The sequence below is a fragment of the Pogona vitticeps genome, chromosome 4 (genome assembly GCF_051106095.1).
Source record: "Pogona vitticeps strain Pit_001003342236 chromosome 4, PviZW2.1, whole genome shotgun sequence".
Taxonomy (NCBI): Eukaryota; Metazoa; Chordata; class Lepidosauria; order Squamata; family Agamidae; genus Pogona; species Pogona vitticeps.
Window position 1 is genome coordinate 142976087 of NC_135786.1, and position 26880 is coordinate 143002966.

Sequence of the window (26880 nt, forward strand, 5' to 3'; positions counted from 1 at the left end):
AGAGGAGGATCTGGAGGTACAGTATTGCAGTAGTTATGGATTCATTAGCCATAGTTGGATGTTCAGATTTTTGAAATGTTACATTTTCGGACTGAAACTCCCCAAATCTTCACATGATGATTAAAGAATTCTGGGAATCTTAAAAAACCCAATGTTTTCTAGCTTTTCTTCTCCCTCCCCCCTTCTGCCACAGCCTCAGTTCACAGTTGGTTTGCTTTTCTGGATTTATGTATGACTTCTGGGATCCAATGGCAAGAAGTCAAAATTCTTTGATCAGAGCAGTTCTTAACATGTCTGGATATGGGCAAAGCAAGTGTAGACTTTCCCACTGCCTGGGATTAGAAGCAAAATGTCCAGCAGTGGCTTGTTACCTTCTGGGTTGAGCAGTTTGCCAGCACTGGGCACAGAATGTCAGCAAACCCTTTAATTGGCTTTCTTCCCACCTAAGATTAATGGTTACCCTGAGAGCCATGAGACCTGGAATGACTTAACTTGGAGAGCATTATGCCTGTGCTAGGCAATACGGAATTGCTAAACTAAAGTGTCACTGTTCAGCCCTGTTTGGAAATAGCACCCAGGGTCTGAAATCCCATCTGACTAATCCCCAGTGTCTGGAGACTGACTGAGATTGTTGTTGTTGCTACATGCTGTTAAGTCACCTCCAAACGTATGATGACCCTATGAATGAGCAATCTCCTAAATGTCCTGCCCTCAATGGTCCTGTCTGCTTTTGTAAACTCAAGCCTGTGGCTTCCTTTATGGAGTCAACCCATCTTGCATTTAGTCTTCCTCTTTTCCTGCTGCCCTACCATGCCTTTCCCAGCATGTTTGTCTTTTCCAGATAACCCGGTCTTCTCATGTTCCCAGAGTAGGAAAGCCTCAGTTGCATCATTTTTGCCTCCAGAGATAGTTCGTGCTTGATTTTTTTAAATAGGATCCACTTGTTTGTCTTTCTGAAAATCTAGAATATCTGAAAAGCTTTCTTCCAGCACCATATTTCAAACAAATCATTTTTTCCCCTATCAGCTTTTGTTAACTGTCCAGCTTTCACATCCTTACATGGTTACTGAGGACATACAAGTGTGGATGGTCTTGGTCTCCAGTGACACATCCTTGCTTTATGATCTTAATTGCTTCCCTTCCGAGTTCTCCATCTTCTTCTGTTCTTCGTAGTGGCCTCCGTGAATGCACACAAATGGGTTTGTTTTGCACCTGTGCAGGATGTTCGGAACATTCTAGAGCTTATGAAAAAAAGGAAACAATTTAGTTCCCCCCCCCCCCCGGACGCTAGCTCTGCCTCCTCAACCTTCCTTTCTGTTCCCTTTTTTCCAGGACGTTTGGAACAACAGAGCGAGCAAGGAAAGTAATTCCTGGCATATTAGCTATTCTTTCTTTCAAATCTGCCTTTTCTTGTTTTTCTTTTTACTCCTCAGGGCAATAGAACCTTTAGCTTTTTGCCCTTTTGACATTCTACTGTCCTTCCCCCACCCCCGGATCCCCCCTTTTATTTTTCTCCCGTGTTCTTTTCCTCGTTTTATGTCCCCCCGGGGCTTCAAAACATGCTCCGTTTGCTTGAGAAAGATCCCGCTAACGGATGGACACGATCAGTGCTTGTTTTGTCTTGGGGAATCCCACCAAACCCATTCGTGCACTGTGTGTAGAAGCCTTTCTAAACAGGCTATTAAGGTGCGGCTTCAGCGATTGAGATCCTTTCTCTACAAAAAGACTTTGAATGCTAATATGAAGGTACCGTCCCTCCCTTCACCTAACCCTCCTTGCCCGGAGGCTACTAAAATAGCTCCTAGCCCGGTCGAGCAGCCTCTATTCAGCACGACCTCTTCACTTACCAAATCCAAGAACTCTCACAAGCTGCCTAAGCCAGCCTCTGCTAAGGCTCAAGCACGGCCCGATGATCCTACGAAAAAAGAACAAAGATAAAGTTAAGAGGCAAAAGAAGGCTGCCACACCATGCCTCCTATATCAGTAGAGGATTCTTCAAGGAAAGCCATTGGGCTTTCGGACAGAGAGGATCATACCATTCCTCCAGCCCAAACATCTCATGCAGTTCTAAGCATGTCTCCAAGCTCGGGCCGATTTGGGGCTGACACACTTTCCAGCCCAGCTGTAGCCCCTCTTAGTCCTCAATCTTCAGGGCGGGCAGATACCGCGTCTGAATCTGAGCTGGAGTCCACGGTATGCACTCCTAAACAGAGAGCAGAGAAGCGCAAACACGCCTCTGATAGGACTAAGCATTCCAGATGCTCCTTTTGTCTATTCCAATGCTACCACAGACCCAACAAGGGTGTGCCTGCCTCTCCACAGACTATATCTAGGTAGATAGTACAGACAGTATAGTTAGCATGCCAACTTGCAGGCAAGTCGATACCGGACCATTTGAAAGCGCACTCTACCCAAGCACTCTCTACATCGACCGCTCTCCACAGAGGCATACAGATACAGGACATCTGTAAAGTGGCTACTGGTCCAGTCCTCTGACATTTACAAAGCACTACTGTCTCGACGTCAGAGCCAAGCATGATGCTGCTTTTGGAAGGGCAATACAGTCATCCTTGCTACCGTGATCGCCCTCCATCCGGTGAGTAAGCTTGCTATTCAACGATTTGTGTGCATTCACAGAGGCCACTGCAAAGAAAGTTAGGTTACCTACCTGTAACCATGGTTCTTCTAGTGGACCTCTGTGTATTCACACATGCCCCCCTTCCCCCCCCTCTGTCCGTCATGTTCTCTTAGTCTTGGTACCGGCAGACACAGGGAACTGAAAGGAAGGTTCAGGAGGCAGAGCTAGCACCCTGGGGGGGGGGGGAACAAAATTGTTTCTTTTTTCCCTTAGCTCTAGAATGTTCCAAATGTCCTGCGCAGGCGCAGAACAAATACATTTGTGTGCATTCACAGAGGTCCACTAAAAGAACCATGGTTACAGGTAGGTAACCTAACTATTTCTTGGCTGCGCTCTCCATTTAGATTGATGAACCAAAGTATACAAAATCATTGGCAATTTTAGTTTTTCCATTATCAATAGTAAAGTTGTATAGTTTTTCTATAGTCATGATTTTTGTCTTCGCAGAACTCTATAAATTGTTCTCTTGCTTCATTTCTGTCCAATAGATCGAATTTTCCAAGAACTTTTAGCTCTGCATTGTTCTCTATGGTGGTGTTCCAGTCACCAATGATTCTAAGCATGTTGGTGCTTATAATCATTATTTTGATGTGTGATCAATTTCCTCCTGATCATGCTTGTATAAAAGCTTTCTATTCCATCTTTAGTATTGGTAGTTGGGAGCATAGACTTGAATGATAGATTTTCCACTGAGTCTGATTAATAATATTTGGTCAGACTTTGCATTGCAGCCCCTAACTGCCTGTGCTATATCTTACCTCAGTATTAGAGCAACTGCATTTCTTATCATAGTATTTTCAAGTAAGAAAAGTTCAGCAGTGGTTTACCATCGCTACCTTCTGTGCAGTACTAACAAAAATTATCTTAGTGTAACAGTCAATGCCTCCTCCACCAGTATCACCTCCATCTACCGCTGCTGCCCATGGAAATTATCTATTCTCTTCTGCTGATGCAGCTGTTGCCTTTGAAGAATGGATTTGTCTTTGTCTGATGTCTCAGCCGTAACCATACCACCTTGGGCAACCCTGGTAGGAATCCAAGCTCATTGTGGAATCTGAACCCATGACAGAATTGCTCTCATCGTCACTGACACACTTAAACCCTTCCACCACATTAAGGTGGGCATCCAAGAAGGGGGTTGTTGGCCTTCAATGAAAAGGCACTCAGTGTTTATCTTGCCCTCCTCCATTTACCGTGAGAGTGAATGTTCCAAACATGTTCCCTCGTAGAGAGGTCTGAAATGTAAATGTTAAGAGTGGAATGGAGAACCTGTGGCCCTTGAGATATTGTTGGGCTCCAACTTCCATCAGCCCTTCTAGCTTCATCAGTGGTCAGGGATGCTTGGAATTGTAGTCCCATAGTGGCAGTAATGCTACAAGTTTCACAGCCACTGTCTTAGATGTGGGGAGACATTTCTTCATACTACCTCCCCCCCCAATCAAGGATGTTTTGTTACAGGTCTGTCTTTGAATGTGCACATCGGATCATTGAATAGCTCAGGGGTTTAGGCATTTGGCCGCAGAGCCAGAGGTTGGGAGTTGGATTCCTCACTGTGCGTTCTGGGAGTAGAGGCAGCCTCTGTAGCAACCCGCTTCTGTATATTCTCTACTTCAAAAACCCGGAAAAGGGTTGCCGTAAGTCAGATTTGACTTGACGGCACACAATACATGCATAATAATATGTATCAGAAACAATATTTTCTTTATTTAGCTTTTGCATTGTGAGCAACCTATCCACAAACCTGCATCGCAGAACCATGAAAAAAAGAAAATCACAATACCCTGTTTCTTGGGGGGGTTGGGGTTGGGTGGTGGTGTTTGTTTGTTGGAAGGGGTGCATAGATGTATCATTATTGAATTCCTCCAAAAGGAGGAGCTGAAAGACCGTCCATGGAGAGGATAATACAGTGGTGCCTCACATAGCGATGTTAATTGGCTCCAAAAAAAACATTGCTATGTGAAACCATCGCTATGCGAAACACCATTTCCCATAGGAATGCATTGGAAACTGGTTAATCCGTTCCAATTGGAACAGATTGCCGTTGTTAAGCGAAAAAACCCATAGGAAACATCGCTAAGCGAAACAATGTTTCCTCCATTGGAATGTATTGAAGCTGACTCAATACATTTCAATGGCTTTGTGAAGTCAATTTTTGCAAAATTAAGTGTGTCATAAAAGGGTCAAAAATGGTTTTAAATGCTTGGATTAGCTTCTGCACCCTCTAAAACGGATGCAAAAGTTAATTTGGCTTTGATCTGACTTTTCGTTAATTTTTTCTGAATTTTTCCCCCCAACTTTTGACAGCTGTCAAAATCTGACAGCTCCATTATTTCCTTTGGGGGAAGAAAAAATTCACAAAAAATTAACGAAGACTCAGCAACTGTTCTAAATGCTTGGGTTCGTTAGAGGACCCCCTAAGTCGTGTGCAAACCTGATTTGGCTTTGATCTGAACTTACGTTAATTTATGGTGAATTGTTTTCTCCCCCATAGGAAAGCATGGAGCTGTCAGATTTTGACAGGTCCATTGGTTCCTATGGGCCAAAAAAAAAAAAAAAAAAGAATTCACAAAAAATTAACAAAAAGTCAGATCAAAGCCAAATCAGGTTTGCACATGACTTAAGGGGTCCTCTAACGAATCCAAGCATTTAGAACCGTTTTGACCCTTCTAAGACACTTTTTTAATTGAAAAAAGAAACATCGTTAAGTGAAGCAGGGGACCTAAAATCGCATTCGTTATGCGAAGCATGGTCCCAAACTTCGCTAAGTGAAAATCGCCCATAGGAAACATCGTTATACAGTGCATATTATTTTCTAAAAAAACACATCGTTATGCGAATTCATCGCTAAACGAGGCAGTCGTTAAGCGAGGCACCACTGTATCAGCAAGTAAAGTTGTATCACCTAAGGGAGTTGTTTATCACTGATGAGATTTGTGGTGGCGCCATTGATCTGATGCAGTGGCTCTGAATTCTGAGCCCACATAGTATATGATGATGATGACAGTGACAACAACAACAACTTAGAACTGTTTTCGGCATTCTTTCGAGTGACAAAATTGTACTGATATTAGGGACGGGTGCCCCTTTGCCAATTAGATTCTGTGTGGACAGGGTAACATCATCAGGGATGCAGGTGGAGCTAGATACCTCTTTTGTGCTGTTGCTACAGGAAGCAAAGCTGTAGGGTCGCTTTCCTCAAACCTCTGAGCGCAAGGGAAGTGCCATTTGTGGGCATCATTTTGCCAATCTTAATCCTGTTTCAAATTGGGCCAGGTAGCATTTGGAGAGCAAAGAACCATGAGGAGCTCTGATGAGATCATAGCCAGCCCCGGCTCCTTCACCTCTCAAGCAGAGTCTGCAGCTGACTCTACCATGTGTTGACATGACCGGGGGTTTGATGGCTTTCTGAATGCCCCGTATCCCCTCTCTTGTAACCTTCAAGGGCCAGGTTAGTGGTGAGAATGGGTTTGTTGCAGCTCTGAAACTAAGGAGGTCTGGCAATACAGCTCTTTGCAGTATTAGAAAAAGATACTGCGTGAACAAATCTAGGATTTGTAGCTGGTTTTTTTTTTAAGTGCTTTTTTCAAGCTATGTGTTTCCGTGCAAGGAAGACTACTGAGGAATTGTGTTCAATTTTCTCTTAGCTTTTAGAAAGGGGCAGGGTTTGATGTTTCCTTACCACTTCAGAGGAAAATCCTGGATAGTTGCTTTTATGTCACAGTCATGTTGTGTTAGCGGAAAGTAGTAGGTTCATGTTTGTAGCCTTTATAGATTGTAGGAGTGGCATCTTCTTTTGTGGCAGTAGTAGTGGTGGTAAATCATATCGCGCCATCAGTGTTCAAAGTGTTTTACAGACTTCCCTAAGCAAACAAAACGAAGAAAGAATAGACAAGCAAGGAAAAAACCAAAACCACTCAGGCCTTCAAAAAGCTGTTTGTGAAAGAAAGACAGTGGAAAAGGGAGAAGAACATGGGATTGGCAGAGGATGAATGTGAACAATAGGTATAACTGGGCTGGGGAGATCTGGATTCAAATCCGGAATTGGCTGTGATACTTGTTAGGTATTGGGCTAAGTGCCTTGTTCAGCCCTGTCCATCTTCCAGGCTCATTCTGAGGATAAAATTAGATGAATCTGTGAACATCACTCTTTAATCTTTAAAATTTTGCCATCGTATCTCAACACATATACTTCTGGGTTATTCAGCATGGTGAGCCCCTGGTTAATCGCATTTCTCTCTGGTGGTTCGTGTTTTGTTTGGAATAAGATGTTAAAATGGGCTGGTAACCCTCTACTTTCCACTGAGGTAAAGCTGTGCTGTTAGAAGCTAGGATATATGAATACCGAGCTGTCTTCTCAAATGTATCGTGTTGGAGGGCAACCCTCCCTGAGGCAGAAGCTTATCACTAGCGCACACTACCCCGGTCTACCGTTGGCACTCACTCAAGACATTTCTTTTTGTTTTCAGGTGGAAGAGATAAGCGTGGAGGCCCCATCCTAACATTTCCAGCTCGCAGCAATCATGATAGAATACGACAAGAGGACCTTAGGAGGCTTATTTCATACTTAGCTTGTATTCCTAGGTAAGGGCATATTTTATGCATTATGCAACGTGCAGTGCTGTGTCAAAACAAAACCGCTGAAAGGTAGTCAGTCCTCTGCGAGTTCATACCAAGTTCATGTTCTTGTAACCTTCCATTTGTTTTAAAGGAAAATGACTTAGCAACCAATGTGCAAGGCTCCGGAGGGTTCAAAATGCTTTAAAATGCTAAAAAAATATGGGAGGGGGAAAGCAGATCTTTGTAAACTTGGAGTAACTCTTATTTTACTGGCCTGTTCAACCCAAATGATCATGGGACTGTAATAATCAACGAAAATATGCATTCCAAAATTATTGCTATAAAGAAGAATGCAGAGTAAAATTCCATGGATCGCAGCCAGGATTTGAATCTGTATTGCTGTTTTTTCCTAAGGCAGAGCAGAATAAAAGACTAGCTTTTATGCAACATATAAAACAAAATGGTATATTTCTCCTTCCTGGATTGTACCATTTCTATTTTCATGTTCAAGGAAAGGAAGGTATCAGCCTAGTCATATGTGTACGTTGAGTGCGTATTAGAGGTGTTCATACGTCTTGCTATTGAAGTGTTCAATCTCATCCTTGCATCACATAGTAGTACAGTCCATCGTAAGCTCTTTTAAAAAAATCATTTATTTCCTGCCTTCCCCTCTAATTCTGAGTTCCAGAGCAGGAGAACAACAACTACATAAGTTAAAATATTGAACATTCAATGAAACATATAAGATTATTTTGAAAATCATGAGCCTTAGAATAATTAAAAAGCAGAAACAGCAAAAAAGAGAGGACATGCACACACAAAAATTAAGTATAAAGAAGAAAAGTGCCACATCTGATGTTAAAAACTCTGCAGATTGATTGGTAGGCAAAAGTTTAACTGAAGAGCAAGGTATTTTTCTGTGGCAGAAGGACAGGAGGGAGGGAGGGAGTTCCATGCCTGGAAAACACCCTCTCATCAGTTCTCACAAAATGTGCCTGTGGGGGTGGTAAGGGCTGAGAAAAGGACTTCCACCTTTCCTAGATCTTAAAATCAAGGAGGTTAGATTGCCTGGGCCCAAGCTGTATAGAACTTTATAGTTCATAGCTAGCACTTTGCCAAAGTAAGCTTTTACTACTTTGGTTCTGTAGATTTTTAAAGCACATGGGAGAACTTGGTGTGCAGGGATGTTTACAATAAATGACGCATTCAACATTGGAATACTAGTTCTGCTGAGATTTACTACTGAACTGTGAAATGTCCCACCTGCTTCCTTAGGTGGTACAGTCCGAGACAGGTTTTACCATATTTATTCTGTAAGTTGTATAATTCATTTCTGAGCCAAAGAACTTGGTCAGAGTAGTAGACATTCTGAACCAGAACAAATTATGTTCACAAAACATGACCCCCTAATGCTGCTTTTGCTGAGGTGTCTGTGGCCGAGAGTTTCATTTAGCTATTTTGGTAAACGGCAAGACTTACACACATTCCTCTTAGCTCACATTAAACCAAAGCCTGATTCTGTATTCGAGTGCCAGGTTTTCAGGGGGAGCACATCTTGCTGAACAGCAAAGTATTAAATCCAGAGTAAAGTTTACACCTTGTAAATGATGTTGAAAAGAGTGCTTTTTGACTTAGAACCAGCTCATTTCTGAAGCAGGCTGCCTTTCTTTCATTTAGTTAGAATAATATTGAGTGAAGTGTGGATGTTCTCTTCAGAGCCAGCTGGCCCAGTTGTGCTCAGTTAAGAACTGGTTAGGAGCTTTTCAAAAGATTGGATGTAGACTGCATACCAGGCTGGATTTAGGCACTGGTAGCATTTGGCTAGAGTAGCTGAAGCTTATCACTGAAACTGGCACATTTCTTTAGTAGGGAGAGGGAAGTTCAAATGATACGTAGGACTGACAGTAGTAGCATCAGAACAGGGTTTGGAGTGGATAGTTCCAGGAGCGACTAAGAACATGTAACTGTATTTGCAGATGGCTAGCTTAGTTTCCTGGGGACCTGGAACAAAATTTTGCAGGGCATCCCTAGCCTATGAAACAGGTACTCTGGCCTTCTCCAGAAAAGTTGGGCTACAACTCCCATAATTCCTGACCATTGAACTTACTGGCAAAGGATGATGAAAACTGTAGTCCAGAAAATCTGAAGCAGCCCAGCTGCTTTTCTGTGAACCTGTTGGAACTCCATGTAATGTGTTCCTCTGCATTTCTTCTCTGTAAAAACTCACCTAACATGAACACACTGGAGCTTACGGAAACTAGTAGATGTTGGCTTGGATAGCTTTGTGTTTGGTATCAGAGGTAACATTGACAAAAGATATATTGGCTAACTGCCATCTGGATCTGACACTACAACTCGTCCTATATCGAGCTATGAATCCAGGAATCTGAAATCCATTTGGTTCTTTCTTCACTACATAAGACTAGCCCAGCCTTAGAAGGTGAGCAAGGAGATGTGTGAGCCCAGAATATTGAACAAGTATGTTGCATTAGTTTAGCATCTTGTTGGCTGGTACTCTGTTTATCCATGTATCACTTGCCATATCCAAACTAGTAGCTCAAAGGGCTCTTGCAGCAAAATCAACAAAACATTTTTGGCACTAACTAGTTTTATTTGAGATATGCTTTTCTGGATTGTATCCCATTTCTTCAGATGCAGTTGAAGTAGGTTACAATCCACAAAAGTTTTTGCCAAATAAAACATGTCAATCTTCAAGGTGCCAAAAGATCCTTTATTTATTTATTTATTTATTTATTTATTTATTTATTTATTTATTTATTTATTTATTTATTTATTTATTTATTTATTTATTTATTTATTTATTGTGGCAACAGACTAACGTTACTTTACGCCTCTAGAAATTTTGGAGTGGCATGAGGCCTCTTTATTCCTGAGGGAAAACACATTGTGGAAGTCTTTTGATGTCCATCAGCTTTCTGGGAAGTAATTCCTCTTGCATAGAGGAAAAGGCAAATAAGTAGAAGACGTGGAAAATTTAAAATTGAGAAAATATTATCCTAGTTTTTGTGCTCTTGTGCTGTGTAGCATAAAATGAGATGTATGTCATTCTGCATTGTTGCACATAGAGCAGGATCTGTACTGCAGTCTAATCCACCCACATAGTGTAAACCTCTGGCCACAGGTTCTTCTGAAGGTAAATCTCTTACTGAATTGATAGATGAAAATAACAGTAGAATTGGCAGAGAGGGTAAAAAAGTTGACATTTTTGACAGTTGCTTCTATTAACTGCTTGTATTCTTTGTCTTCTAGTGAAGAAGTGTGTAAACGAGGTTTCACGGTTATTGTAGATATGCGTGGATCTAAATGGGACTCTATTAAGCCTCTTTTGAAGATCTTACAGGAATCCTTTCCCTGCTGCATTCATGTTGCACTGATAATCAAACCAGACAACTTTTGGCAGAAACAGCGGACTAACTTTGGCAGCTCCAAGTTTGAGTTTGAGGTAATGATGTGGAGACTTTTACATTTATATAATTACTGCATTCTAATACATATGGTTGTATCTCCAAGGTTGCAGGGAGGAGGAATCTTCTCAACTGGTTATCAGAAAGTTGGATTATCACCTCCCTCCTCCTCCTCCTCCTCCTCCTCCTCCTTCTCCTCCTCCTCCTCCTCCTCCTCCTCCTTTGTGTTGGCTGCTTAAAGTGAAGAAACCAGCCTCTTGAACACAGCTTCAATATTTTTTTTGTAGAAATAATAATTGGTTAGATAAAAATCTCCACATAGCTGTCATAGGGAAATCATTATGGGCAATCCTGTCGTTGAGGGACCTCCAAACCTTTCAGTGTGAGGGCCACATCACACATTTTACACATATTTGAGGGCCAAAGGAGGGAAGGGGAACCCAAGTGAACACCCATCCCCCTCTGTCTTTGCAAAGACAGCAGGGGTGGGGGAATGCTTGGGTACCCCTTCTTCCTATGCTCAGGCTGGATAAAAAGGCAAGATGGGCCGGATATGGCCTGTGGGCCATAGTTTGGAGACCCCTGCTGTAGTTGAATAGCAGTGAGGGGAATATATAATGTGTGCTCATCAATGAGAAGAGGGGGAAATAGACAACCAGAAAGTACAAAAATACAATGAAACAATATGCTCTGGCATATTGGAAGCATTGGCAGGTCTTGCCAAACCAGGGCCTGTACTGGTGGCAACACCCACAAACTATACATTAATGGGAGAAGCCATTGAGATAACAGTCTTGAGGGCACACACCCCAGCCTATTTGCCTGCATAATAATAATACCACAGCTTTCTCATGCCTCCCATCTATTATTTCTAATGGTAGAGCCATCACTGAACCTTCCATAGCCAGATGTTTCCAAGGCATCCCTTCAGCTAGGAGTATATATTCATTTCTTCTGCCTACAGCTACTATTCTGGACCACACTACACAGTTGGAAGGCAGGCCAGCCTGTCAGTTTCCTGAACAAAAGGCCTGCAAACAGCATATTCTGGCTCTGTTTGAGAAGATTTTTCAAGACCCACTCAGGAAGAGAAAAGCCTTTTTTTTTTTTTACCAGTGAAAGGGAAGACCTAATGGCACAACTAGGCAGCCACCAAATGCATTAATGGCTAGGGATGTGCAGTTTATTTTGGGGGGTGTATGTCTTTTTTTTTTTTTAACATCTCAACTCCCAGAATTCTACAAGAATTTCCAGGCAGAATTCTGGGAGTTCAGCCCACAAACCAACAACTACAGTTGCTAACATTTCACTCACTAGGAGAAGGGCATAGCTCCAAGGGTGAATGGCCTACCTCCACCCTTGCTTCCTGTTGTTAATGTACAAAAAAGGAGGTTGCCACAGTGCTTCCTGGAAGTGGTAGTTTTTCAGGAGGCACCCTCTGTAGAGTCTGAAGGGCAGCAAGACTACTGTTCCACTCTGTTAATTGTCATATGCCTCCCCTTCTCCGGACAAGCTTGTCTGGAGTGTATGTTGATGGTTCTTCAGATCCAGGCAAGTATTCTTTTGTTTCCCCAAGCTTTTTAAAATCTTTTCATCTTAAAAAAAACACACTCCTAACTTATAATTTGTGCATTATGTTGATCCCTTTTACTTTCTGTATTGTTTCTTGCTGCAGTGTTTTATTCTCTGAAACTCTGCTTTAGAATGGTAGTCTTATTGATTCTTGTCTTATTAGAACTGTTATATTTGCTTTTTTGTTTTTTGTTTTTAATTAAAAGGCTTAGAAGCCAGGTGGCCAGCAGTGGCAATGGCTAGAGCAGAATGTCTTTCCACACAAGCATACCTGCACAGAAGAATGGATACATGTCCTATAGGTGGGAGGGATGGTTGCTCATGGAGAGGAAGTATATGAGAGCAATACATGTCTGACAAACACAAACACGTGTGGTGAAGAGAATGTTAGCAGACAACAAGGAAGATAGTCCCAGCTGTTCTCTTTCCTAACAAGTTCTGCCCCTTCTTTTGCTTATGTTAGTGGTAGAAGTTTGTACCTCAAGACCTGAAGCTGAATACCTGTAAGACTTCTAGAAAGGAAATAGTGAGCAGTATGCTCAAGTCCCCAACATACTTTTGGAGGCAAAGCTGCATGTGCAGAGTGCTTCCTCTGGTGCAAAGCATGACCTTTCTCTGTAGCCTCTACCAGTGAAGATCCTTGTTTCAAAATCTTATGTGAGCATAATATGGATTCAGTATGGCCCTGCATCTCACATCTTATCTCAATTACAGCTTTTCTGTGAATGGCTTAATTCCTGGTGGTTACTGAATCACTCTGTACCTTGTACTGGCAAGAGCAGTTACTGACCCAAGGACGGCACTGTTTTGTTGTTCCCTTGTATTAAAGTCTGTGGGAGGGGGGGAAATGTCATATGCTGGAGGCTGGAACACAGTGGCACATCAGTAAGCATGGCCAACATGGATTGACATCTTCCCAATGCTGCATGAGCGCTTCAGGGAGTTATACCGTGTGGTTAAGATTTACCCTTTATTGTTTTTTCTTTAGACAAACATGGTGTCTCTGGAAGGCCTTACCAAAGTTGTTGACCCCTCTCAGTTAACTCCCGAATTTGATGGCTGCTTGGAATATAACCACGAGGAGTGGATAGAAATCAGAGTTGCCTTTGAGGATTACATTAGCAACGCCACCCACATGCTCTCTAGGCTGGAGGAGCTACAGGATATCTTGGCCAAAAAGGATTTGCCTCAGGACTTGGAGGCAGCGAGGAGTATGATTGAGGAGCATTCGCAGCTAAAGAAGAAGGTCATCAAGGCCCCGATTGAGGACCTCGACTTGGAAGGACAAAAGCTGCTTCAGAGGATACAGAGCAGCGAGACCTTTCCCAAAAAGAACTCTGGCTCTGGAAATGCGGACTTACAGAATCTCTTGCCGAAAGTATCCACCATGTTGGACAGGCTGCACTCGACCCGGCAGCACCTGCATCAGATGTGGCATGTGCGGAAGTTGAAGTTGGACCAATGCTTTCAGCTCAGGCTTTTTGAACAAGATGCAGAAAAGGTAAGATGGAGGGAATGGGGAAATCCGGGGGGGGGGGGGAGCAGCTAGCTGCTGGGACCATATGTCAGCATGTACTTGCCCTGTACTACAGAGGAATGGCAAAGCTGCTTGGAAAGTGGCCTCTGTATCCCTTTCAGCACCTAAGACGTGGCATGGGTCCATGTAGGCCAGCCATCCAAGCTTGGAGAGCAGGTTGCTTCAAGAATATTGGAACATTGGAATCTGCTTTCTAGTTAGGGCGACCGTGAGTCCTTCAAAGTCAGTGTTTGTCAGCTCTGATGGTAGCTTCTCCCTCAGGGTTTCAAACATGAGTGCCTTCTAGCCTGGTTTGGTGAATATTTCTTTATGGTCTTCCGCTAGCCACACACGACTCTGCATAGCTTCTGAAATTAGATGAGATTGGTGGGTGAAGGATGGTACAGTGATAGATGAAAGAAGAAGCTGCTTCATTTCAGATATAGGGTGGTGCTCTTTAGAAGTATGGCTGGGGTTCAGGAGCCAGGTAGAGTCCAGGATCCACCATCTGGCTGTCTTTAAGCCATTTGAAAGACAATAAAACTGCTTAGTTGTCATTTTATAAAGGATTGCTATGTCTGATTCTGGCTCCAGTTTTCATGTGTGTTGAGTTTAATTGCAGTCAATGAGACTTCTCCATGCTGAGCTGATGACTGAGCAGGACCTTAAAGTTGCAGTCTTATGTGCCCTTGGTAGTAAGTCCAAATAAATTCAGTGCATTCTAAGTAATGAAGCCAGGAGCTGGTTACAAGTCTATAAACTCAACAATCCAGAATTACATTTTGTAGGCTTTTAGTTACCACAACTGTTTTAAGGCAGGCATTTGTGATTTAGGCAAATTAATCATAATGCTGGGATTTGAGGGAGATATTTTATTACACTCTTGTGTGTACACACTGCTTTCCAGGAAAAAAAATCGTCTTCCAAGGCAGCTTACAATTAAAATTCAACCCAAAACAATGAAGACCCAATAAAATCATAACCCACTCAGTGCAACTAATGTAGTTTGGTTTTCCTCAATCTCTGCCATTCCTTTCAAGTCTCATAGCCAACAAACATATTTCTGGCGCTCTTTCTCTCCCAGAGAGTTCTTCAAAAGACATAACTGTTTCCTCCTCCTCCTCCTCCCCCCGCTTATTTAATTCCTGCTAGAACAATGGTTGCCAACCTTGGGTCCTCAAATGTTCTTGAACTACAACTCCCAGAAATCCTGACCAGTATAGCTAGTGGTGAAGGCTTTAATTTTAATGCATGAACATCTGGGGAATGGTTATTTTTGCATACAAAATACAGAAAGGTGGTGTTGGCTTGTTTTATAGGAGAATAATATCATCTGGAGGTATGAGTCTGCCTTTTTCCCATATGTTTCTGTGATAGGGTTGGTAATGGTCTTGGGGTAAGGATATACAAGCAATGACACATCAGCAGAAGCATCTTAAATCTTTAATAAATAATCTTTTCTTGCTCTTGCTTCACTCTCAAATTGGCAACCAAAAAAAGGAAGTTGGTCTTGGCGCCCCTTTGGAGCAACCTGCCAACTGTAATGAGCCCAGTATAAATAATAGTGATTACATGCTGTCAAGCTGGTTCTGACTTACGGTGACCTTTTTCCGGGTTTTTTAAGTAGAGAGTACTCAGAAGTGGTTTACCCTTCCCTTCTTCTGGGGGGCTCCCTGGGACTGTGCCGCTTGCTCAAGAGTGCACGGATTGCCTTCTTTCCCAGAAGGCATAGTGGGGAATTGAACTGCTGAACCCTGGCTTTGTTCTAAGGTATTCCAACTCACTGTGTTATCCACCCAGCCCAATGTAAATAACCCTCCCCCTCAGCTTTATTGAGAAAGCACACAGAAGACACCAGTCAAAGTGGTGATGGTGGGAGCTTTTTTCCTCCCAGTGCTTCTGTTGTCCTCATTCCTAAAGTGCTGCTTCTCCTGCTGAATTGGCCCTGAGTGGCTCCCTGGTTGAAAGGCCTACCTCAGATGGTGGTATTATTTAGTCCCTCCTCAATGTTTCAGTCCCTGAATTTCAGCACTGTTCCTCTTGGAAGCTTACAGTGGGGTTTGTCACTTAATATTAGCTTGGAAAGATGGGGGTATTCTATGACTGCTTTCAGTGCCTGGAATTAAAGATGATGGTATGTTAGAAATGTTCCTCTAATCCAAGGGCTATCAGCTATATTAGGACTCTATTACAGTCTCTCTCTCTGTTTACCCCCCCCCCCCCCCATATTGTTGTAGGGCCCACAGCTTCCAATATCGTTACATGTGTATGTTTCCCCTTCACCTTAAATTTCCTAGAAATGTGCATTAAAATATGAACGATTCATACTTCAATTTTTACATCAGCAGAAAGTAGATATTGTGGTAAGAATGGAGATGGAAAGGTATTCCAACATAGTTTTTGATGTGTAGTACTTCATAACCCTTTTTGCTTTAATACTCCAGAATGTTCTCTTAATGAAATTCTTCCACTAAACAACAGCGGCAGTGAGAGCCATCAGGGAGTCCTTGTGAACCACTGCAACATACGTGTCATTGTAAAAAGAGTTCATGTGCACTTCCAAGACATGGAAGAGTCAAAGGTCAATGCTAACTGTTAAAAGAGCTGTTTGATAGAGCCACAGCTTCCAAATCAGAAAGTATCTCTCCCCTCTGATTTACGTCTAGCAGGGTGAGCCTGAGGTCAGCACCATATGCATTCCCACTTCTCTGAAGAAATCAGAGTGAAGTTTCTTGCAGGGGTTTCCTATTTTTGTGGAATGCACCAGGGCTGTAATGCGCTCCCTTCTGGCAGTCTCTATGTAGAGGTTTTCTGAGCCAGCCATCATCAGCATTGAGAACCTCCAGATCTACCTGTTTTGCCGCCTAACACAGGGAAGACATTTCCGATTTAGAATGCACATCCATCTAGCATTCAGTCAAAATGGGGATATTCCCCAAGATTTAAGATTCAGCAGAGACTGAGAAAGAGGCATATGGAAATACAAGATTCATCCTCTTTGCCAATAACAACAGGAGATGATAATGTGAATAGGAGCCAATTCTGACATCATGGTTTTTTTTTTTCATCTGCCACTGAATAGCCATGAAGGATTACATTTGAAAATACAATATTGTTAGAATGGAAAATACATGTGGATTTTGCTGTATCCTTATCCTAAGTGAAAGCATGTGTGTGTGCTCTTGGATTTGTATTGCAGTTTTGCTGAATAACTGGGGTGCTGCTTCAGTCTTTAAAAATAGCAAGTGTCTTATGCCATGGTGAAGAGTATCAAATTTATTATGGCGTAGACTATTTGGAAGTCAATTTATGAAAGCTTTGGTTGCAATAAAAACGGTAATCTTTAAGATGTCACACATGCTTGATATTTTTTTCCTGTAGGTAGCAAATTGAGCTATTTTTGGGGGGGGGGATTTATTTTTTTCAGTTTGGAGGGCGTCAGGGAATGAACTTGCATGACACAATGTGGTAAAGTTCTCCAAGCCATGAGATCTGCAGTGATCCCATCTTTCAACACAAGATGTGCTTAATTTACAGTGCAATGACCTTCCTCTCTTGCACATCTGTACCAGTATCTGTGTCTGACGGGATACAGTTCACCCTTTCCTGTTTGTTTCTCACTGAAACGTCCCTGTCACATCCAGCTTTGTGTGTCAGGGTTTTTTTTTTGTGTACAAAGTTTTTGCTGCAGTTTTTCTTCTCCATTCAAATTTTTTTAAAAAACCTTAGGGATGATACTGAACTTCACAAATCAGGCATTTGGAGCAGAACAGAGCTCTTTGCTGGCGGAGGTACTGAATAGCCCAATTACAAATCAGTTCTGACCCCACTACATCCTTGATAACCTGTTTAGGGGGGCAACAGAACCCCTCCCATACCACACTTTTGAGCATAAGATTAGAATCTGAGCTGGAGACAAATTTAAGAGTTGCAGTGCCCTGTGCACAGACAGCTTGCTTCTGTCCTTTGTCCCTACAGAAACTGTTTGGACCTGTATACATGCTACACAGGTATTAACATGTAAGCTTCTGTGATGGGCACATAAAGACATTTTTGTGCTAGGCCAAAATTGAGCAATAAAATGGGAGTGAAGCTAACAAAGGGAGAAATTGATTTTTTGATACATGGTTGTTATAGTTACATACCAAAGCTTCAAATTTCACTTCAGTGGGACTAGCCTACATGGAGCTTTCTTCTCCTCTTGTAATGATTTTGGGAATGTAAAGTTGATGAACAGTTAATGCCTTCCTTCCTTCCTTCCTTCCTTCCTTCCTGCCTGCCTGCCTGCCTGCCTGCCTGCCTGCCTGCCTACCTAATATATATGCCCCCACCTTTCTTGTGAAAAGGACCTAAGGTGGCTTACAGCAGTTTAAAAAATTATTAACAGCTAAGAATAATAAATTATTACAATATTTAAAATGAATTAAACAAATATAATCTTAAAACTAGTAGATAAAAACAGTACTAAAATACTTTTGTTTATATCAAACAAAAGAATATTTTTTTTGCATTTAAAATATACTTGGAGTAGATACTATGTGATCCCAAGGCCTTTTTACAAATTTTATATATTTCGGTAGATGGTAAAGGTTCAGGTTGTGGCAAATTCTCCCCACCAACCCCAGTTGTCCACCAGTGGTCTAAATGAACCTCTGATATAACAGAGCAGTTTCTTTAAGACAGACAAAATATTCCTTGTTTTGTGGCTGTACTCCTGATCTCCTTGGAATTTAGGGTCACTTTCCAAACATGGTTTCTCTCTGAAGCAGTATGTTTCTATGCTGCAAAGATGCTTTTGATACAGATGCCTTTCTCTGGGATGCTCACTTTGATACTGTTCTTGTTTGAGGACCCCAGCATCTTAGAATTGGCATAGATGTGAGAAAGGTGCATTTCTGCATTTTGACATCTATAAACCTTCACTGCATAACGGCACATTATTACATGGTAGGTTTCCCTAGCACAACATGAGATTTATTGATAGATTGGATGAGTGTACAACAAATTAAACGTACATTATACAACATACATTTAATGTCCTTTTAGCTCAGGATGGATACTTTACAATGAGGAAATATGGGAGAGTCTCAGTTGATTTTATACTTTGTGAATAAGGAGGGCTAATTAGTTATGGAGCAAATTTCAGTGATCACTCAGTTCTGCCTGTGTTGAGTGGTAAACTACAAACCAAACAGAGTGTTCTATATTTGACTGTTTTTGTGTGTATTTATCTGAGTTGAACCTTGGAAAGAAATTGCATTTCAGCTGAAAAGCTGAGAACATTTTCCAGAGGAGAAGAACCAGCTGAGACAATATAATTGGATATTTCATGTATCCCTATAAAATTGCAGCTGTAAACCAAGCTGCTAACAAACAAAAAAACAAAATTCATTGCCTAATGAATAACTGCATTTTTCTAGATGGCTTAATCTCAACATCCACTTCTCCATCCCCATTTGGCTTCTGAATTGCCATGCCACCATTTCATATTGATTGATTTTCTTCATTTATTTCTAGGCCCTTGCAGCAGGAAACAATAAATAGTAAAACATTAAAACAAAGATGGACGTGTAGGAGGCCAATGTGCATGCAAGTCGTCTGAGGTTTATCTTATTGAGTGGGTGTCAGTTTTAAAGTTATTGTGAGAAAGGCATCCCCAGAATTAGGATGCCTCAAATATGTTAGTTTTAAAAAGCACCTCTGACCTATTTATGACCTTCTGGAGTAATAGGTCATTGCAAAATTTAGTTTGAGAATTCTTCCAAGGACTCTAATCTCATCTCACATATGTGCTTTCCATCAAGTTATGTTTCTTCTCTTTTAAAATCATGCTACAGGAAATTAGATTGTGTAACTTACTGTTCCTTAAGCTGTTTGTGCCACTGAAAGTAAGGTTCTCTGAGCATCTCCGTTTAAACAGACATTCAAGACGTGTGCTAGCGTACAGAAGGGCAAACCAACCTACTGCAGGCACTACCACAAGTGGAGGCGCAGGAACTGGTATCTGAAAAGTTGAAAATGTTGGCCCCCAATAGAGGTGGTGGCACCCTAATGACTCCGTTAGAAGTATTGAATTATCTTAGCTCAGTGGCTTACGTCTCTGGCTACAGAGCCAGAAGTTGTGACTTCAGTCCCCTATTGTGCCTCCTTGAGAGGGGCTGGACTCTATGAGCCACAGAGTCCCTTCTAGCTCTGCAATTCAAAGGTTATTATTATCTTAATCTGACACATAACATTCTAAAATAACATCTCCAGGACGTCTTGGAAAGCTTGTTGACAATCTCAGTTCATCACATTTGATTTGGGCTGCTGAACGTAATTATGGCAGTGCAACGGTATTGCTGCCAGTAGTGAAATCTTCAGTTTACCCACTTCTGCTGCTCATCGTTGCTCCAAAGTGGGGTGGAACGGTGAGGTGAAGACAATCTGCTTCCTGCTGTCGAAGAGCAGATGGAGGTCCCAACCCTCCTAAGTCAAGTTACAAGATAGTCCAAGCTAGCAAAATTACTCTGGCACCAACAGTAAAAATGTAACAATAATAGAGTAAATGACTATGCATTTGGTGCCTTTTTAGAACATCCCAAATATGCTACCAAGGGTAATCATCTCACAGGTAAGGCTGCCCCAGCTACCTAACCAATATCTGCCTTTCTGCCACTCAGTGAATTGGAGGCTGCCCAGCAGAGGAAGTTGTTAAGAGTTTTAATACAGTGGTGCCCCGCTTGACGATTACCTCGTTCTATGAGGAATCCGCTGTACGATGAGGCTTTTTCGATCACTATTGCGATTGCAAAACGATGTGTCTATGGGAAAAATCCGCTTTACGATGATCAGTTCCCTGCTTCGGGAACCGATTTTTCGCTTAACGACAATCAAAACAGCTGATCGTCGGGTTTCCAAAATGGCTGCCCGCTGTGCAAAATGGCTACCTGCTGTGTTAGGGACGGATTCTTTGCTCTACAGGGAGCAGAAAATGGCCGCCCTATGGAGGATCTTTGCTTTATGATGAGGGATTTCGCCCATTAGAATGCATTAACCTGTTTCTAATGCATTCTAATGGGCTTTTAACTTTCACTTGATGACAATTTCACTATACAGCGATTTCGCTGGAATGGATTAATGTTGTCAAGCGAGGCACCACTGTATGTGACATGATGAGCCCAGATCTTTTAGAACCTCTGCCATTTATATACATATACAGATACATGGAAAATTCCTGCGGGCCCAAAATAAACAGAAGCAGCCAGAGGAAAGATTTCCCTTTTTGGGACCCTTGACTGACAGAAGACCTCCAGTAGGTGTGTAGTTGACCCAGAGATATCCCTAAGAAGCCATGTTTCATTGCTTGTGAAAGAAAAATATCAATAAGAGCAAAACATGCATATTTCTGCAGTCTGATGCTTTTGAGCACACAAATTCCAAAGCAGTACATGGGGAGTGGCAAGGTGAGCATCCAATATAGTGCCCCTTTGTCATGCTGGTGAATGAATATCATGTCTTGAAAGGCAGTAAGTTTTCCAGTTGTGCCTTCATTAATCTTGTGCTGGATGACACTGTCAGTGTCTGCATCTTATATATGAGAAGTTACTTTTGTCACTTCAAGTAGTACACAGTGATGCACAATATAATTACTGCAGTGGCTCCTGAAATGTCTGAGAAATGCGGTATCCAGTGAATTTAATTCCTTAGGTTCAAGGTACTGTAGTTCTGATCCCTCCTAGTATCTTCTTAATAACTACCATTCAAGTAATATTCTGAAGTAACTTTTTTTGTATTATCCTGATTTAACCTAATAGACCTATCACACACACACACCCCTTTTAGGAATAGTGCACATTGAGGGCGTTCTTCTCCCCCTTACCTCTTAGATTCATGGTCCTCTCTTCTTTCATTTAGTCGCAACTTATTTTATTTGATACTAAGAAACCTTTGAACCATGCCCTCATCCTGAGATTCTTCCTCCTGCATTTCCACATGCTTTTGGGAAACACAGTTTCATCAAAGCAATAGCAGCAGAAAAACTGAATGCTTGTAAGATACACTTTGACGCTTATCAGGCCAAAACCAAATTTTTTAAAAAAGAAAGAAGATAAAACCATGGTACCTTACAGACTAGCTGCTCTATTTTAGTGTGAGCATTTGTGGACAAGTCCACTTTCTCAGACGTAAGAGTGGGCATTTTTGGGCCGTTGTGGAGTGTTGTACTTTAACAAACAGTGGACCTACCAATTAGTGGTTATTTCTTTGTACTTCTCTGTTTAAATTCTGGTTTACAAACAAGCATATAAAAATATTATTAACTCTTTCTCTGGCGAGCTACTGTTCTTGTGTTATCATTTGGGGACAGAATCAATCATGGCCCAAAGGAACCAGTTTTCTTTTTTACCAGTGTGTATCCCAGCCTGTTTGCCTAGAGGCAGTTTTTACATGCTACGAGAGTCACCTGAGAAGCTACTGTTTACCACAGGGCTTCCGAAGTTGCTTTAAAAGAACTAATTTATTGTGTACAGTATCTTGTTGCAAAACCTCAAAGGAATTTGTTACTATTAATGTTGGAAAGGGAATGTATTTGTTTAATGTGTTATCTGTTTCCTCCCACATACTCTTCTGTTGCTGTTTTCGGGGTGTCTTAGGAAATATAATAGACATAACCTGGAAAAGAAAACCTGCTCAAAATGCCTCAACTGGTGTTGAACTACAAAAGTAAAAAGAAAGGGGTTACTTATTACACTCCCTAACATATTTACTGCCTTATCCCATATGTTACGTGACTTTTGGGATCTAACTTGGTTACGCCCTCATTCTCATTTTTTAAAAAGTGACTCATTGTAAGTAACTGTCTTAACTTGTAACCCGTTACTTCCAAGCTCTCGTTTAGTTAGCTGTGCGTCAGCTTTGCTGAAATTAAGGTAATGCTTTAGAAGTCCTGTGGTCAAAAATGTGCAGATGTTCTCTGATGACCCTTCATTCCTGTTCCCTCACAGATGTTTGATTGGATCACACACAACAAAGGCCTGTTTTTGAACAGCTACACGGAGATTGGAGCCAGTCACCCTCATGCCATGGAGCTCCAGACACAGCACAACCATTTCGCTATGAACTGTATGGTAAGAATCTTTGGAACCTGCAGCAAGATTTGGTTCTTGACACGGATCTTGTTCTTTACATTGCAGAAATATATAGAGTTCAGAACCAGTGCCTTGGACCCCTCTCTATACAATGTGGTAGAAAGCAAAGAATAAATTCCACTCTAAATGAACAAGAGTAGAGCGAGTGGGAGGAAGAGACTCAGAGCAACTTGGATTTGTCTGAGTCACACAAGGTGTTCTAATTGGTTTCTGAATACAACTATTACTCTTTTTACTAGTTGGTGTCTCGATAGTAGTGAAAATCATGGCACGGTGGAAGTGCTGTTGACAAATCACTTTGACATGCATGCTGCTCAACGGTCACCACAGGAAAACACATGACCAATTGTGCAATTGAATTGCACAGTCCTTGTTTCCTGGCTGTAATGCCTGACATATAAACAGGCATACATTTACTTGAGCCAGATTTCAGCCAGAATGGCTGGAATCCTGTTGCATTATGTTACAAACACTGTATCTTTAAAATGTGAATTGCTGTAGACTGGAAAATCTCTGTAGACATTATCTGTTGCATGCCGAGTTGCACTACTCAGTAGGTAATGCCTGTGGAGATTTCTTAACACATAGCAGTTGAAGTCTGGCTGTTGTGCCATTTGTGTAATCACACAACTGGATTCCAGCCAGTGTTTTGCGAGCTGATACCAGGTACATACTTAGAGGACAGAATTTGAAAAAGTTACTTTTAAGGGACTCTTTAGGAACTACGACTACTGTATATGTTGGCTGTGGAATTATGGGAGCTATAGTCCCCAAAAGTGTATTTTACATATACTGGCAGAGGGTTTATAATCTATAACTCAGTGCATGGAAATGGTAGAGGCAGGCCAAGGCAGCGATAAAATGGGAAAGGCAATCTGTGTTTCACTTATTCATAAATTTGGTTATAGGAGTGTGTAGTGAGTAGGGAATTGTGCCAAAGACTAATGACTTCAGTGCAGTGTATTATACATTGCCTCCTTCCAGGTTCAGCAGAATTTAGAGGCATCATTTCAATATGTATGTTTGGCATTGGGGCATTGAATTGTTGGGCAGAAATAAAAGGCTAATGCTGATATTTCTGTAAGGTATGGAACTGGGGTTATACTATTAAGTTTGCAGGAGCATCTGTTCGGACGGCTGCTTTTAAATGGAAGTAGAATAAACAGCTTAATACTTTTTCGTATGCACCCAGCAGAACCAGAAGGTGCTGATTATGATTCTGAAAGAACATCAGAAATCATGCATTTCTAAAACTACAGTAGAGTTACCTTGGTCTCAGTTTGAATGGGGATCTGTGTTTATGCCCCATACAATCTTGTTTTGAGCCTCTCAAAGGAAGATCAAAATACGCTTGATGAAGTAAATAATGAAGCTATACCTGTAATTAATTCTGCTGTTTCTGGAACCAGCTGACCTAGACAAATATGCTAGTAAACGCCAATGTTTTAAAGCTTTTATGGTCTTATCCTGATCAGCCTCAATTCCAGATTGATGTTTATGGTTCAAGGCTATGACCAGTTCTGACAGAAATTCTGAACTTCTTAATAGTTAGTAGGACTACTTTGTAGCTATTTGCAGAGGGCTGTGGTTGTTTGCTTGCATTAAAAAAGGTAAAGGTTCCCCTTGACAATTTTTGTCAAGTCGTGTCCGACTCTAGGGGGCGGCGCTCATCAAGCCATAGAGCCAGCGTTTGTCCGAAGACAATCTTTCCGTGGTCACATGGCCAGTGTGATTTAGACACGGAACGCTGTTTACCTTCCCACCAAGATGGTACCTATTTATCTACTCGCATTTGCATGCTTTCGAACCGCTAGGTTGGCGGGAGCTGGGACAAGCAACGGGCGCTCACTCCGTCGCGTGGATTCGATCTTACAACTGCTTGGTCTTCTGACCCTGCAGCACAGGCTTCTGCGGTTTAGCCCACAGCGCCACCACGTCCCTTGCTTGCATTAAAAGGCACTAATTATTAAGTTAATTAGCATCTTGCACAGTCTAAGCAGAGGATAGGAATTGAATTAAAACAGAAACAAATGCTTACTTGTCTGAAGAGATCATTCTAGGTGAGGGTTCTGTGAAAGGGGAACATTCAGCTGGCTTTCCTCTGCTTGTGCATTAATCATTCAACCCCTAGGAGTCTTCAGTAGAGGCCAGCTGGCATTATGTATGTTTACTAGTCCAGCAGTTCCATGGCTACTAAATAGCAGTCTAGGTATAGTCACAGTCTACAGTAAGGTGCCTTAAACCTGAGACATAATTGTCTGTATCGTGCTATTTGTTGGACATTTAAGAGCTCTAGCCAAAAAATAAACTGTGACTAACCTTTATGAGAACCACTGTGGTGTAATGCAGTGGTTCCCAATCTTGGGAACCCCAAGTGTTCTTGGATTACAACTCCCAGAAACTTCAGTCAGCACAGCAGGTGGTGAAGCCTTCCAGGAATTACAGCCTAAGAACACCTGGTTTACCCAAGTTTGGGAACCCCTGTTGTAGTGGGCAGCTTCTTGAATTGGGACTTCAGAACCCAAGATTCTAGTCCTCAGTGATCCATTGAACTCATAAGGTGATCTTGGTCCACTCACCCTCTTTTATCCTGACCTGGTTCACTGCCTTTACAGGGCTTTTGTGAGAATTAGTGACGTCTTAGGAAAAATAAAAAAATAAAAAACACACAAAAACAAACAAAAAAGCAAAAAAACAAAACAAAACACAAAAGCATAACATCGCATATGCTAATGTGAATTCCCAGATTAATTTAGTAAGGATACAGAGTATAGCTTGGCTCCTGTGTTCATTGGCTTCTACCCGTTTTCCCCCAAAAAAGACTTAACCTGAAAATAAGCCCTAGTATGATTTTTCAGGGTGCTCATAATATAAGCCCTTCCCCCAAAATTAGCCCTAGTTAAGTAAAGCCCTGCCCTCCACCATTGTACAGCAACCAGAGGAAGATGACAGGAGTACCCTGTTTCCCTGAAAATAAAACAGGGTCTCATATTAATTTTTGCTCCAAAAAAATAGGGCTTATTTTCAGGGGATGTTTTATTTTTTTCATGTACAACAATCTACATTTATTCAATACAGTCATGTCATCTTCTGGTTGCTGCACAATGATGGAGGGCAGGGTTTCACTTAACTAGGGCTTATTTTTTTGGGCAAGGCTTATATTACGAGCACCCTGAAAAATCCTGCTAGGGTTTATTTTCAGGTTAGGTTTGATTTTCGGGGAAACAGGGTAGATGTGAATAAATGAACATGAAAAAAATAAAACATCTGAAAATAAGCCCTAATGTGTTTTTTGGAGCAAAAATTAATATAAGACCCTGTCTTATTTTCGGGGAAACACAGTAGTAGAGATGGGGGTATTCATGTTTGTATATGAATATCCTGCGCAGCTGGACTTAATGAGGACCTGACCCCTGGGACTGGGCCATCCACTTATGTGTCCGCCAGCACCAGCACCCTTGTTCATCCTTCCAGTCACTCCCAGAGCGCTGCTCTCTTCTCACTCAGCTAGCCACTCCAGGCAGGGGCAGGGAGGATGAGTCTCCCTACACAGCTCCCAAGTGGCCAGCTGTGTATACAAATATGAGTACCCCCATCTCAAGTTTCTAGTGATCTTTGTTCTCTCTGGTCCTCTAGATCAGTGGTTCCCAACTTTGGGTCCCCAGATGTTCTTGGACTACAGCTCCCAGAAATCCTGGTTGGCATAGCTAGTGGTATAGGCTTTTTTCCCCATATTTTTTTTGTAAATTTATTTATTTTAACTACAACATAAACATAAAATACATAAACCAAAATACAAATCGACTGTGTTTCCCACCACCATAGTTGGGACCTCTTGCAGTAATCCTCCTCTTCTTATCTGTATTCTTCTTCCTTTATTGTCCTCTTCTCCAGAACTGCATTGATTCTTGAACAGACTGGACTCTGTCTTTCTTTCCCAGATCAGCATTATCCCTCCACAAATTCAAGGGAACATTGGTGTGGGAAGGGATTGTCATAGGCTCCTCCCACAAGATCCAGCTGTTTTTAGAAAAAGAAAAAAGA

At 41.8% G+C, this 26880-nt stretch overlaps 1 protein-coding gene across 5 annotated transcripts in view; it reads left to right on the forward strand.

Moving 5' to 3' along the window:
* The window catches only part of TRIO (trio Rho guanine nucleotide exchange factor), a 269555-nt gene that overhangs the window by 78469 nt on the left and 164206 nt on the right, over positions 1-26880 (forward strand). For all 5 annotated transcript variants that reach the window (XM_020781274.3, XM_020781278.3, XM_072998502.2 and 2 more), the window contains exons 3-6: positions 7105-7219; positions 10466-10658; positions 13181-13693; positions 22693-22815. In XM_020781274.3, the coding sequence (XP_020636933.3) occupies positions 7105-7219; positions 10466-10658; positions 13181-13693; positions 22693-22815 (944 nt within the window). The remainder of the gene's footprint in view (positions 1-7104; positions 7220-10465; positions 10659-13180; positions 13694-22692; positions 22816-26880) is intronic.